Source organism: Hyalella azteca, unplaced genomic scaffold (assembly GCF_000764305.2).
Source record: "Hyalella azteca isolate HAZT.00-mixed unplaced genomic scaffold, Hazt_2.0.2 contig5529, whole genome shotgun sequence".
NCBI lineage: Eukaryota > Metazoa > Arthropoda > Malacostraca > Amphipoda > Hyalellidae > Hyalella > Hyalella azteca.
In genome coordinates this window covers 572815-587291 of record NW_025935717.1, presented here as the reverse complement: position 1 = coordinate 587291, position 14477 = coordinate 572815, and the positions used below count along the sequence as shown (strand labels likewise).

The 14477-nt window shown below is 35.0% G+C and overlaps 2 protein-coding genes across 2 annotated transcripts; both read left to right on the top strand.

The window, feature by feature from the left end:
* The first annotated feature begins 203 nt into the window (after positions 1-203).
* Positions 204-4036, top strand: LOC108677579 (histidine-rich glycoprotein-like). The gene is made up of 6 exons (XM_018165820.2): positions 204-307; positions 846-1008; positions 1433-1578; positions 1781-1924; positions 2187-2339; positions 2728-4036. Exons 1-6 carry the CDS (start codon positions 293-295, stop codon positions 2893-2895), a joined length of 789 nt encoding a protein of 262 aa, XP_018021309.1. The 5' UTR covers positions 204-292; the 3' UTR covers positions 2896-4036.
* A 5040-nt stretch (positions 4037-9076) lies between these two features.
* On the top strand, positions 9077-12772 carry LOC108677578 (histidine-rich glycoprotein). Its single transcript, XM_018165819.2, has 6 exons — positions 9077-9125; positions 9491-9695; positions 10313-10446; positions 11103-11246; positions 11931-12083; positions 12283-12772. The coding sequence occupies exons 1-6, from the start codon at positions 9111-9113 to the stop codon at positions 12451-12453; spliced, it is 822 nt and encodes a 273-aa protein (XP_018021308.1). The 5' UTR covers positions 9077-9110; the 3' UTR covers positions 12454-12772.
* Positions 12773-14477: the final 1705 nt, after the last annotated feature.

Genomic DNA, 14477 nt, shown 5'->3' with positions numbered 1-14477 from the left:
AAGTTACGCCACGGTAAGTTGACGCGCTACAATACATGTTGGGGAAGATCTTGTTTGTAATGGCGTCGGCGGTTGACCCACTTCGATACGTGCTTGGAAAAACTAGTACGCAAGATTGTGGGCGGAACTTTTCAAAACATCCGGGGCAACCATGAAATAAATAGAAGGGTTTGGGACGGATCAAGCATAGTTCCGATCGAAGCGTAGGCGCAACGACACTAGCTTTAGGTTAACTTACTTGGGCGACGAACAATCATTATACGAGTTTAATTCTTCTGCAATAACCATCGAGATGACCTGGGTTAAGGTGAGGCATCGTTACTCATATGTTCAACAGTAATTTTGTTGATATAAAAATTTCTACAATTGTTGATATAAAAATTTGTAAATTTGTCGTCTAATAAGAAGCCAAATATTAACCATAATTTTCATTATTATACGCACACGATTTTTCATTACGAGATCAAGTACTCTCGTATTAGCTCTATCAGCCTCTATTCAACACGAAAGCTTAATCATCTGGCAGACTGGCATGCATAAGTATGCTATCTAAGATAGCAAAGTTGCTTGAACAATGTATTTTAACTCGATTCAATGGCGCAAAGCACACGCAACTGTTAAAATATCAAACAGTCATCACTAATTTTCTATTACAAATTATTCGGCGAACTGCCTTTCGCTTTCAGCAAAACGTATTCAATCTGATTATTTGGACATAAAATCACTTATATATAGTCACACGTACTATGACCACCAACTCAGTCAAGCTGCCAACAACAATATTCTTCATTCCCTATTCAATTATCTCTATTCAACAACAATTTTCAACTCCTTTAAATTTACAGGTAGTGCTTGTGGTTTGGGCTGTGGTTGCTACCACCATGGTTCAGGGGAGACATTCTAAGACCCAAGAAGAGTTGATGGTACCTGATGGCGACCATATGCAAGGTAGCGAGTCGCAACAATTTTCTGCGGTGGTGGAGACTCCGCTGCAAACTGCAGCAACTGGTGAGGTTGAATTGATTTTGCCGGTACTATTCGATCAATTTTTAAACTCCACGTTTTCGCACTGACATAAATTTGTCAGCGAAAAAGTTGGGTATGAAATAACGTGAAATGTATAAAATAAGTAAAAATATGACTTATTGACCTTTAACTAAAACCATACTAAATTCAGGGCTTCAGAAAAAGAAGAAATCATTCGAACAAATAACTCGTAAAGGAATAAATTGGTTATAATTAATAGAGTATTATTGTGACTATATGGGACTCAGGCTTAATCCAGAATAAGTGTAGTTTAACTGATTCAAAAATTAAACTGTCTCCTGCACATGGAAAGTTCAGTTTTTTTTTAAGGAGAAGTTTCGATAAATTTTACTATGTCATCCATTTATAATTTTTGGCGTTGATAGAATGTTATGATTGAAATCAGGATTTTTTGGTGGCCACCACGGCCACCACGGCCATCATCACAAAGGCTTCCTAAAGAAGCACGGCCATAAAGGCCATAAAGGCCACCACGCCAAACACGGCCACAAGAAACATCACAAAGGACATTTCGGCAAAGGCCACAAAAAGGTAAATAAGAAATGCTAATACGAAAGAAAATATTGCAATTGTTTTTTTCAGACTATGAATGACTTCTCCATTAGCTGAAAAAACGGTTAAAACTATCAAAATCGGTCCCATCTTATTTCTTAAAATTGTCTTAAATTAAACAATAAATCTGAATTACAGTTTTTTTTAAGTGGAAATTTAAGTTTATTTGATGACATTCAAGGGCTTCTTCGACAACTTCGGCAAGAAATATGGCGGTCACCACCACAAGAAAGGTCACCACGGTCACTTCCACAAAGGCGTCAAGGGCCGCAAAGGCCACAAGAAAGGCGTCAAAGGCTTCCACAAGAAAGGACACAAGAACAAGGTATATAATTTCTATTACTTTATTATTCTAGTAAATGCTTACATTTGCATTTATTACAGATGTTAATACACATAAGAAGCGAGTGTGACCAAATTTCATTAGTAAAATTCTCTTAACTCCACCAGAGATTTAATTCGTAATAACTTCAGGGTGTACGTGTTATTTTTCCCATTAAATATCGTATTCAAACACTCTCAGGATAATTTTTTTCAATTATATATGTGGATTTTTGTGGATTAAATGCGTGAACGTCTTGCCTCAGGGTTTCCACAACGTGTACCACAAGGAGGAGTTCGGCCACAAGAAGAAGTTCTGGGACGACAAGGACCTCAAGAAACACTTCAAGAACTACGACCATCTCCACAAACACTTCAAGAAGGGCAACGCTGGCCACCACAAGGGCAGCAAATATCATGTAAGTCATTAATTTCGGATTAATATTATTAATAGTCCATAGACGGTATTAAAGTTTATTCAAAATGTAATTTCTGTTTCAAATTTAAATGGGGATTTTATTGTTGTGATGAGCGACGCAGGGTATAAAAAGAGCAGCAAGTTCCACGAGAATTTCTAGCGTTTAAATATACTTAAGCTTAGATGGAAAATTTTATTTGTATGGAGATATCCAAGAACATGAAAATTAATACAGTTTTTTAAATTTAATAGTCAAAATTAATTCATTTGATCGCGCATAGCCACGCACAATTGATGCAATTATTTTGATTGAAATAGAGCAATGAGTTCCAGGTTTTGTAGCTGTGTAAATTAATTATGTATTATTAATTAACTTCTAATTAACTAAGGGCGGGAAGCACCACAATAAGCACGGCAAGTCCGGTCACCACAAGAAGGGCCATCACCATCATCACGACCAGGGCCACAAGAAACACTACGGCCACAAAGGCCACCACGGCCTCCACAAACATTATGGCCACAAAAAAGGCCATCATGGCCATCACGGTTTTTATTAAAGGACTTATTTACCTAAACATTGGCCGCGTTTGGCCATTTTTGGATGCCAAAACCAGATGTATCTCTACATGTAATTTTTTTGAAAACAGACATTGTTTGAATATATTCCATTGGTGATGCTAAAATTCACAATATTTTTCGTAACCAACTCATGCAATATCTTTGAGTGAAATACCGTACGCGTTCCCTCAACAAAATCAACTCTCGCCTCAACAAAATTTACTGATGCACGCCATATTTCTAACGGTATCGAAAATTGTTGCCTTTCAACGAAGCTTCTTTACCTAACGTTATTTTAGGAGGCTCAATATATCTCCAAGGATCAATATATATATCGGGTGTAATCCATTAAATTTATCAGTTTAGGGCTGTAGGCGTTCTCGGCAACGGCACGCGTAGGACGCATGGCTTTTCGATCAGGTTAATGCGAGTCTGGATGCACAGGTTCATTCATCTTGCGGTTCGCTTAGAATATTCGCGTGATGTATGCTTCCATTTATCTGACTGACGCAGGCTAACTTGAGAGGCACTTGTTACGGTATTGTTTAAAATTATTTACAGTCTTTGGTGTGTTGTAGAAGAGGGTTTTGTTCATCTCGTATGTTAAATAAGCATGGCCATTATACAGATTTTAATTATTATAAATGTTTTCAGCTAATCAGGAAGTTTATTTAATCATCTGTCATTAGCGAAAATAATTTAAGGATCGGTTCCATTTCTCGACTGTATTATGTCACTGTTCATTACAATGTTTCAACTCGTGCTGTTTAAATCTAATGGAAATTTTATGTTTCGAATTCTTCTATTTTTTTATTCATGTTTTACTTTTTTTTGTTCATGAAAGAAAATGTCTACAGTCTTTAAACGCATAGACTTGAATATTGTTTATTTTACAATGATTGACCGTTGAAAATAATTTTTTATATGGAAAATGTGTTGATACGTATAAGATATTTTATTGACGAGACGAACTTTTTGTTGTTTTAAATGCGATCGAATTTCGTCAGACGCTACACGAAAACGGATTTTGTAGAATAGCCGCAAAGAAAAATTGCAATTGTTTCGCATTTCCTGTTGAAGTGTGGCGCATGCTATAACTTTTATTGATTTTCGAAATATATATTTATTTTTTTGCAAATATTTTGTTGTACTTCCTTTCATCCCGATGAGCTCTATTATTTCTTCAATATATATATATATATATTTAAAAAATTAATGGTAAGTAATGATCAAAAAGTAATGATAAAGCCTGAATACTAAATCATTCCACATCATCAGTTTAATTATCAAATCAGAAAAATTACGAAGGAGTTCTCAGATAATTTATAAATAGTATGTATTAATTTGCAAACATTTTCAGCCGAACATATGCCAACATTTTCATTAATCGAAATGGCAGATAGGTGGAAATTCATGGTGACATCGACATTATTTCAGTTATTTCATATCATCTAATTTCATCGGAACACTGTCCTTTCTATACAATTTATACTTCAAATCAAACTGCCTTCATAGTTAAAATGTGCGAATCTTATTATATATTTTTAGAGGAAAATTCGTGCATTTTATCGATAAATGGAATTTCCAGAAAAAAACAGCCAAGCTTATCTCACCTTGGTCGACTCTATAAACTTTTCGCCTGAACTTTACATTACGCTAATGAAAATGGCTTGCATTCTTGACGCCAAAATGAATAATATAGATAATTCTAGAGGATTAAATCTCCGACTCTGTTCAAAATCAATCAATATATGCAGAATAAATAGCATATTACAGTTAATAGAGACCCTCATCTGCCAGTGGAGGTAGATTCGTTGTGATGTTATCATTAGAACTGTAATATGAGAGTGTCAGCATGGAACAAACTCCGGGAAATGAGACTGGGGGAAAGATGCACGCAGGATGGGGGAGAGATGCACGCAGGATGGGGGAGAGATGCACGCAGGTCAGGCTGGGGGAGAGATGCACGCAGGCTGGGGGAGAGATGGACGCAGGCTGGGGGAGAGATGCACGCAGGATGGGGGAGAGATGCACGCAGGCTGGGGGAGAGATGCGCGCAGGCTGGGGGAGAGATGCACGCAGGCTGGGGGAGAGATGCACGCAGGATGGGGGAGAGATGCACGCAGGATGGGGGAGAGATGCACGCAGGATGGGGGAGAGATGCACGCAGGGAATGTCGCAACAAGGGTGGCGCTTCCTCGAGATGTGGTCGACTAAAATGATGAGCAGCAGCAGCTGTTAAATCATCAATCGTAAAAATGAAAGTTGTTAGGCTAAAAATCACATGATAGAGTTGTTGTTTGTTGGCCGAAATATGGTCAATGATTGAATCGTTTTAACAGCTGCCAATTATATAGAGTTTTTATTCAATTTGTAACAGCTGTAAATTATATACAGTTGTTATCATATAGCTATGATATCCTATGTATACAGTTTTATCCAGTATCTGCGGACCGACAACTGTAGCTGCAGCTGTAGCTAGGTTTCAAACTGCATACAGAGCTGCAATAGAAAAGTCATATACAAAGTTGTACTGAATAAAATTGTGCATTGCTGCAAAATCGTAATAGTTTTTAACAGCTTTTCATGCACTGCAGCAGAGGGAAGAATTGCATAGTAAAAATTGCATACAGGCAATAAAGCTTCTGCACGTTCAAATACACGGAATGGATTCGCAAAATAAATATATTCTTGCTGTAGTTTTTTTTGCAGAGATGTAAATAGAAACTGGGACGAGCTCCTGCACTGAGTTTATGAACAAGAAAAAAAACAGGAACAACAGCTTGCAGTTGCTGTTGCGCTGCGAACAGTTGAGCAACGGTCCATTGTTCGCGAACATCCGACTTCTGCTTGAAGCTCATCGTCCAGTTTTCGCTTCATGTGTCGGTCTAACGATTGAAGGTCTTCGTACATTTCACGTAACTATAAAACTACAATATCATGGAATTTCCAGAACAATAGTCGATAAGAAATGGAGCACACTAATAGGTAAATGTTAGGTTGAACGATTTTCACATATTTTGAATCTTATAAATATTGATCTAAATTTTCGAGGCGCTGCTTTTCCCGTGAGTGATAACCAGTTTGTTAACTTCAGACTACAAGTCAACATTAGTAGCAGAATTACCCGAGGTAATGTTTCAATAGTTTTGCTCGAAATTTCCTAATATATGACATACAACCGAATTAATGGTTTGAAAGAGCGATATTGTTCAGCGACATCGTTTTTCCAAAGTCCCTTTCAAATTGGATGCATCAACATCATGATTAACTTAACCAGGCAGAACAGGTTATGCAGATTAACAGGTATATCCTAACTGGCTCGAAAGTTGATTATTTTTCACGTTGTTATCTCGAAGATCCTGCAATGAAATGCAAATTTTGATAACGTTTCAAATTTGGACTTTTCGTCGGTATAGAGCCTGCTAAATTTCTATAACTAAACGTACATCAATCTAGTATCGTTCACATGTATAAAAAATTAGTTTGGCAACGCCTCAATTCAATGTAAGTTGAGGATGTGCTATCGATTAATATCCTTGTTTTTGACGTAATTGTGGCGAATATTCTCCATTTTTAAATTAAAAATTATAACTCAGTACTCACTGCAGTGAGTGACAGAGAGCGCATTTTCTCGTCGACGAAAACGTGAAGTCACGGACGGACAGACGGACGGACGGACATGGCGAGCACAATAAAGCATTTTTTTCCATAAATGAGAAAATGCGCTATAAATTGATTAATATTCGATTTATTTTTTTGGATGATAACAATTTTCTCAGAGTGTAATTAGATAAATTTATTAATTTAGGCAATTAATGGAAAAATTTTAAGATCGTCATTACAGTGATTCTGATGGAGTATCGTAAGTACATTAGCATTATACCTAGCTACAGATCAGGCTTCCGTGTTATTTTTCATAGCTTATTTTTAGGGCAGCTAGAAGATATTTTGTGCAAATTTTAATTCCAGAGCTCAAATATCTATTTTTTCATTTAGTGAAAAAGTAATATACTTCGGTACTGTTATAAATAAATTGTATTATGAATACTTTGACAAGCATTCAAATGCAGAAATCAAAACAATAGGTAGGTAGTTCCAATTAAAATAATCGAATTGAATCAAACATGCTCATGGCATCGTCAATATTAGTAAAATGCTTGTATCTGGTGGTCATTCTATAAAAAAACAATGAAAATTTTATATATAACACAATATATTTCTAAGTTGTCTTTTTAAATATAATAAATATTTTATATTGGTTTGTACATTCCTCTACGAATAAATTGCATTTTTTTCACCAAACATCTAATCCACTTCAACATTTGTATCGTGAATATCATAAAAACCATATCATATTTTAAAATAATTTTTTCCTTAATTTTCGTTGACAATTTTAGGGAAGTTAAATGTTCTGCGCTACCAAAGTTGTGTTGGGGAAAGCATAAGGTTAAAAGGAATGGACTTTAAAATCAGAGTTTCCCGAAAAGTTGAGAGCAACTTTTGAAAAAGTGGTTCCGAGTGATAACTTTATGGTGATTTCGTGGAAAATTCTTGTGTGGGACATTTTTACGACATTTTTTCAGATATCCATCATAGTTCGAGAGTAACTGTGGTTCAAGAAAAAATTGATCATTATGTCCCATTGAAAATGGAGACCCTTGAAAATGGAGACATGAAATCTCTAGCAACAAAATAGGGATTTAAATTTCTAAACGCAATTCGTTTCTCGAATTGCGAGTTTGGGTGAACGATATATCATTGATATTTGCAAATGTGTTTTTTTATGAACAGAAGAAAACGAAGTAAATATTTTAGATGCGGGAGCGGCAACTGAAGCTTAATAATATTGTTTCACATTTTAATGTTTGTAATTCTAGAGTCACTGTAGCTATCCCAGCTGGATTAATCTGACGGCAATTTATATTAATTAATTATTAATATAAATTGCTATGGTACGAGAAAAATGCATAAATTATACACAATTAACATTTGTAGGCTTCGAAATGAGGTACTTGGTAAAAAAATGTTAATATCTTTTGAAATCTTGATTACTAATGAGCCTCTTCATTAATTTAGGTATTGTATAACATGTGCATACCATGGATATTGTATATTACTTTAGAGATAAAATATATATAAAGATAAGCCTGAACTACCTATTTTACGATACATCGATAATATGTCAATGACCCAAGGAAAGTCTGTTCTATAAAGAAGGAATTGAGATAGTAAGCAAATAATTTCTCTATGATTTCCTAACTACAGGGTGCGGCGCGGGAACTTACTTATTTGAATTGCGCGCCACGTGGCGGCCATTAGTCCTAGGAAGGTGGCGCCATGCGCAATATGGTGCGCGGGCTATGAAGTTTTTCGTCCACTCAGTTCAGTTGCGACCATGCAGTTCAAGATGTAATATTCAAGAATTAAACTTGTAAGTAAACCCAACGAAACTTTAAATGTAGCTCTTTGTAAAAAAGAAAGAATTAAAACGCTATCTTTAATACTTTTTACTTTGTGATTTTTTTAAAAGAGTAAGTTCCCACGCCGCACCCTGTATAATAGTTGATCTCCAAATGGTAAAATCAGAAAAATTTATATTATTTTGCAACAGGTGTATCATTATTAATAACGATGAATTTAATAATGAGAATTTTAAGCTTGGCAATTTCATTACTTTGCGCAACTATGTGGCTGAATCTGTGCCTTTATTTTTTTCCATATGCTACACATGTCAAATCGGATAGCTGCTTCTCTTCAAATCAGCACCTTTAAAAATGTAATTAGATAATCCAATTTCATTCAATTTGAATTTTTGACAGGTATAAAATATACGATCTTTGTAAAAATAAGTTAGACTAACTTTGAGTACAGCCTGAACCTTTACCAGATCACTAAAGTTCAATAGAGACCGCCACATGTGGACAAGTCTGAGAAACTCGGGTGTCGAACGTACGTAAGTGTGTCAAACAATTGACGTAAATGCTTGCCTAACACAGGAACGTTACAAACTCTCTTGCGGATTTTGTATTTTTCGGATTTTTTTCTCCTCTTGCGTCTGCTTTGAAACATTGAGGAAGAATTCTGTTGGTGTAACTAGAGTTCACCCACATGGAGGCGGAGCTTCAAGCACGGCTATATAAGGTCAGCGCTCGCTAAAGTTTGCATCAGTTGCGAGCTGGTGCTTGCCAAGGAGAGGAGTACCAGAGCAAACATGGCTTCTAGAAAAGTAAGTCAAGATTTTATGAAACGCTCGTTATTACAATTTGTTTTGAGCTATAGTTACTTTATGTATTATGTTATTTCTAGGCATAATTTTTGATGTTTCAATTATTGGGAGGGTAATGTCCAGATGATAATCTAAATGCATTCGAATCTCAAGTGCTATCGAATCTCTCAACGAATTACAAAGTATGACTTTTACAAATGTGTTAAATCCCTGATAAATTTTAGTGCTGAATTTGTCAAGCATTCCCGGGTGAGTATTTTGTTACTGGCGATTTTTTTCGTAATGAGATCAAACTACGTCGTAAATTTAACGTTTGAAAACGGAGCAAACTTCACCTTTGTCATCAGCCGCTCATACTTGCGCAGGTGTGGTTGGCAGTATGGGCTGCAGCTGTATTGTTTACAGCTGTAGCAGCTTCATCAGCTCGTCGTCATCAGACTGACGAGGACAACACGTCAGTAGTCCTGACGAGCGCTGACAATGCCGCTGACTTTTCAGACCCGCTGAGCTCCAGCGCCTCTGTCCAGCACTCGAAAGTCGTGACCATCCCGCTCATGGCGGCGGCCGGAGGTACAAAAATTATTCCCCTCCTAACTAACCTTTTGTTCCCTTTAACTAGCATTGGTCACCTCATTAATATCCTCTAAACTAACCTTGGTTCATTTTTAACCATCCATACCGTGTGAAAATTTACAGACGCAGCAGCTTCTGATTTATATTACCAGAAACTAGGGCTACTCTAAATTTTGTTAGGGTAATTACCTCTTAACTACCTCTTTGTTCACTCTAAACCACCCTAAGGTCCCTCTTAACCACCATTACTTCTCCCTCAACTACACTTAGTTCCCGCTGAATTACATATACGGTACCTTGAGTACGAATTAATAAGTCGTCCAATTTGTACTTCTAGTACGTGCTTCGTGAAAATATTCTATGCGAACTTTTCATGCAGGTGGGCGTCTCATATATCATAAATAGCAGCATTTCATTTCATTGAAAAACGTGAATTTTTCAAATTCAAGTAATAAAATTAATAATTAGTATGTTTATCTTGCATCTGAAATATCAAGTCCACGGAATTTTAAATTTAACTATAAACGCCAAATAATGCATGAAATGCATTCAAAATCAAATAAATTCATGGTCAGTAGCATCAGTCGTGTGAATTTTACTTGTAACTACATCAGGTCATCACAGCCATCACGGCCATCATCACAAAGGCTTCCATAAAAAGCACGGCCATAAAGGCCATAAAGGCCACCACGCCATACACGGCCACAAGAAACATCACAAAGGACATTTCGGCAAAGGCCACAAAAAGGTGAGCTCACATGTGGGGAAAATTTACTGGAATATATGTTTGCATTATTGAACTTTATTTTTCTGTAAGGGTACCCAACCCAAATTGAATATCAAATTACTGAAAATGAAGTAGCCATCAAGGGCTTATTTTAATAAGTTTCATGGGGATAGTTACGTCATATATTTAATCCATTACTTAAAATAATTATAAATCTAGTTGTTGTTAAAAGTATTTGAATAATGGCAGTGATCTGAACACTACCAACGATTTTAATAACCATTGAATAGATGTGATTTTATTAAGCATTGAATAAACGGGATTTTATCAATCATTGAATAAATGTGATTTTATTAATCATTGAAAAAATGTGATTTTATTAACCGTTGAATAAACCGGATTTTATCAATCATTGAATAAATGTGATTTTATTATCCATTGAATAAATGTGATTTTATTAACCGTTAAATAAACCGGATTTTATCAATCATTGAATAAATGTGATTTTATTAACCATTGAATAAATTTGATTTTATTAACCGTTGAATAAATGTGACTTTATTAACCGTTGAATAAACCGGATTTTATCAATCATTGAATAAATATGATTTTATTAAGTATTGAATAAATTTGATTTTATTAATCATTGAATAAATTGAAGCCTTTATGTCACCCAGGGCTTCTTCGACAAAGGCGCTAAGCACCATGGAGGTCACCACCACGCCAAGCACTACAAAGGCCATCACAAACACAGCAAACACGGCAAGAAAGGCCACAAGAAAGGCTCCAAAGGCCATCACCACAAAGGACACAAGAAGAAGGTAGGATAATGCGCTACATTAATTCAACGTTATTCATCATTCAACTTTGGTTATTCCTGAATAATTGGTTTGCTCTTTATCATTGAATATCATAATATCATTTTTTAAGTAATACATATTCTTAGAAGAATATAAATTTTCTGCAGGAGCGAGAAGGCTATCGGCGAGGAAACTATCAATGCATCAACAAATAATCCATTATCATAAAGATTTCTCTTGGATAACGTAATTCATTGTCATTAATTTTCGCTTCGGTCAACATTTACTGTAGCATGAAACATGCGCAGCAGATGATGAAGCTGACATTAATTATATGAGACCTATATTAATTATATAATTAGTCCATATAGCTCAGTTCTCGCTAAATTAAACTGCGATGCATTGACATTCTGCTCTATTAATTTCAGATTATCATTATTCGCGGCCTTTATTTTTCGCTTTTAATGTTTCTTATTATTCATGTTGACCAGCCCTCAATTCGTGTTATTAATTAACATTACAGTCAGCTGCATTAGATGTCGATTTCTCTTATATAATTAAAAAACTTCATTGTCCGTGATTACATTCATATATAAATTGATAACAGATGGAGTATCTATATCTATATATATGTATATATAATATATAAATAAATATATAAATTTAAACCTATGGACTAAAAAGCTATTTTTCATGATGTTTTAGGGCTTCCACAACCTGTACCACAAGAAGGAGTTTGGCCACAAGAAGAAATACCACGACGAGGGCAACAAAGTGAAGCATTTCAAGGACCACAAGAGCTTCGATAAACACTTCAAGAAACACCACGGAGGGCATCACAAGAGTGGGAAATTCAAGGTGTTTATAGCATGGTTAATTAAGACTTGAAGAGTAATTCAAAGTTATTCTTAGATTTCGCATAGAAGAATTTGTTATAAGATGAATATATGTCGGCTGCTCGTAGTATTGGTGGTAATTTTCACTGTTATTGGGATATGTCGAAAAATTTTATGTCTAATTTATACTGAGGGTTTCAAACGTCATCACTAAATTACAGGGCGGCAAGCACCATAAGAAGCACGGCAAGTCAGGTCACCAGAAGAAGGGCCATCACCATCACCACGACAAAGGCCACAAGAAACACTACGGCCATAAAGGCCACCACGGCCACCACAAACATTATGGCCACAAGAAAGGCCATCACGATCATCACCACGGGCATCACTGATCTCAGCTGCTATTATAATAATATTCCGATCATTTTCAACAGGATATTCAGTCCAGCGTCAGAAATTCAATGTTTGCTGGTGTTTTTCCTGACATTTGATGCAAAATCGATATTTTTACTGAAAAAATTTTCGACTTTCAATAATTTAGATAATCGTTAATAATTCAGTGCTGCCTTAGTGAACTTTTCAGCCTCAATTTCTAACGTCAAGATTTATTTTCAACTATTTATTTTGAACAAATAAACTCCCTCGCATGGACAAATTACGCTTTATTTTAAATGTTATGACTTAATAATTAATTAAATTAATTAATGAAATTAAATTAATTAATTAATTAACTTAATTATGATTAATTAACGAAGCAAAGTAACAGCTCCTGAGGCCCGCGAGATTCCCTCCATGTATCGTGACTGAACGAACGAACAAGATCGAAATGACGCATTCTTTTAGAATTTTGTGATGTATTTTGATAATTTTCGTATTTTACATTTCGTGATAATAAACATATTTTACAGTAGATTTTCAACGGATTGCTGAGAAACGGCAAAACAATCCGAAACCGATTTTTAAATATTTCCTTTTTCATAGTATAATTTGTCCATAAATTTATATTACCGTACTGGTACGAACGAAAAGAATGAAATTTCTTCAATTTTGATGTTGAAATTGTGATTTACTCGCGAGCAAAATGTTATTCATTTCCAAGCCGTAAATAGGAATTAAAGTTAACTTCTACACACAAATTATTGTCACTATCTTCTTCTTTCTGATTTTTATTTTCACCATGTTCTTAAATTATTTTTATGATATATTGTTCATTGTTAATCACTTTTAAGATCAATTCAAGTATATAAAAAATGAAGTTGATTTATGAATTTCTGTTACCTTCAATAAAAAAAAGTATCGGTCAGAATTAAACCATTTTTTAGCTAGAAAAAAGGTGGTTGCACTCATTATTTATTTATAATCGAAATTCACAGTGTCGTTTAGTTTCAAGTTTTTTAATACTACAGGCATTTATTTGCATATTCATTTGTATAGAATATTGCCTAAGATTTTGTCATAAATATCATAAATCAGATGTTAATTTAAAGTACATAAATTATACCTAACGAGCTAGCAATCGATGCAATAACTGTTCGTTATCTCACTGACAACAAATAAATCAACACGAACAATCAACACAAACAAACCAACACAAAGAAATCAACACAAACAAACCAACACAATCAAACCAACACAAACAAACCAACACAAACAAACCAAAACAAACAAACCTACACAAACAAACCAACACAAATAAACCAAAACAAAGAAACCAACACAAAGAAACCAACAGAAACAAACCAACACAAAGAAACCAACACAAAGAAACCAACACAAAGAAACCTACACAAACAAACCAACACAAACAAACCAACACAAACAAACCAACACAAAGAAACCAACACAAAGACACCAGTACAAATAAACCAACACAAACAAACCAACACAAACAAACCAACACAAAGAAACCAACACAAACAACCCAACACAAACAAACCAACACAAACAAACCAACACGAACAATTGTTTGCGGATAAACGTCATTAATTCCGTATTTCTTTATTCCATATATTTCAAATATTTGCATACCTAAATTAGGTTATAATTTGATATGCAAATTAATTAGTTTGTAGACAACATTACAAGATTTAATTCCTATTACAGCTTCCATAAATGTTTGAAATGACAATAGAGAGGGAAATGTTGAACTAGACCTGATTTTGCATTCAAAAATTGCTTTAATTGAGGTACTAATTTGGACCAACGAATTGAATGCGTAAATCAGTGGAAGCTTTTCGAGCAATATGGTTACGTATATACTTATTAAACATAATGTCTATTGGAATGAGCACCTTAATTGCCAATCAGCGAGAAAAAAGTCAATGCCAGAAATTGAAATTATTTTCATATGCATAAAAGTGTCGCTTAACATGTAGTGACCAGTGGCTTCAAATGAAACATTAGAAGACAGTCTGCT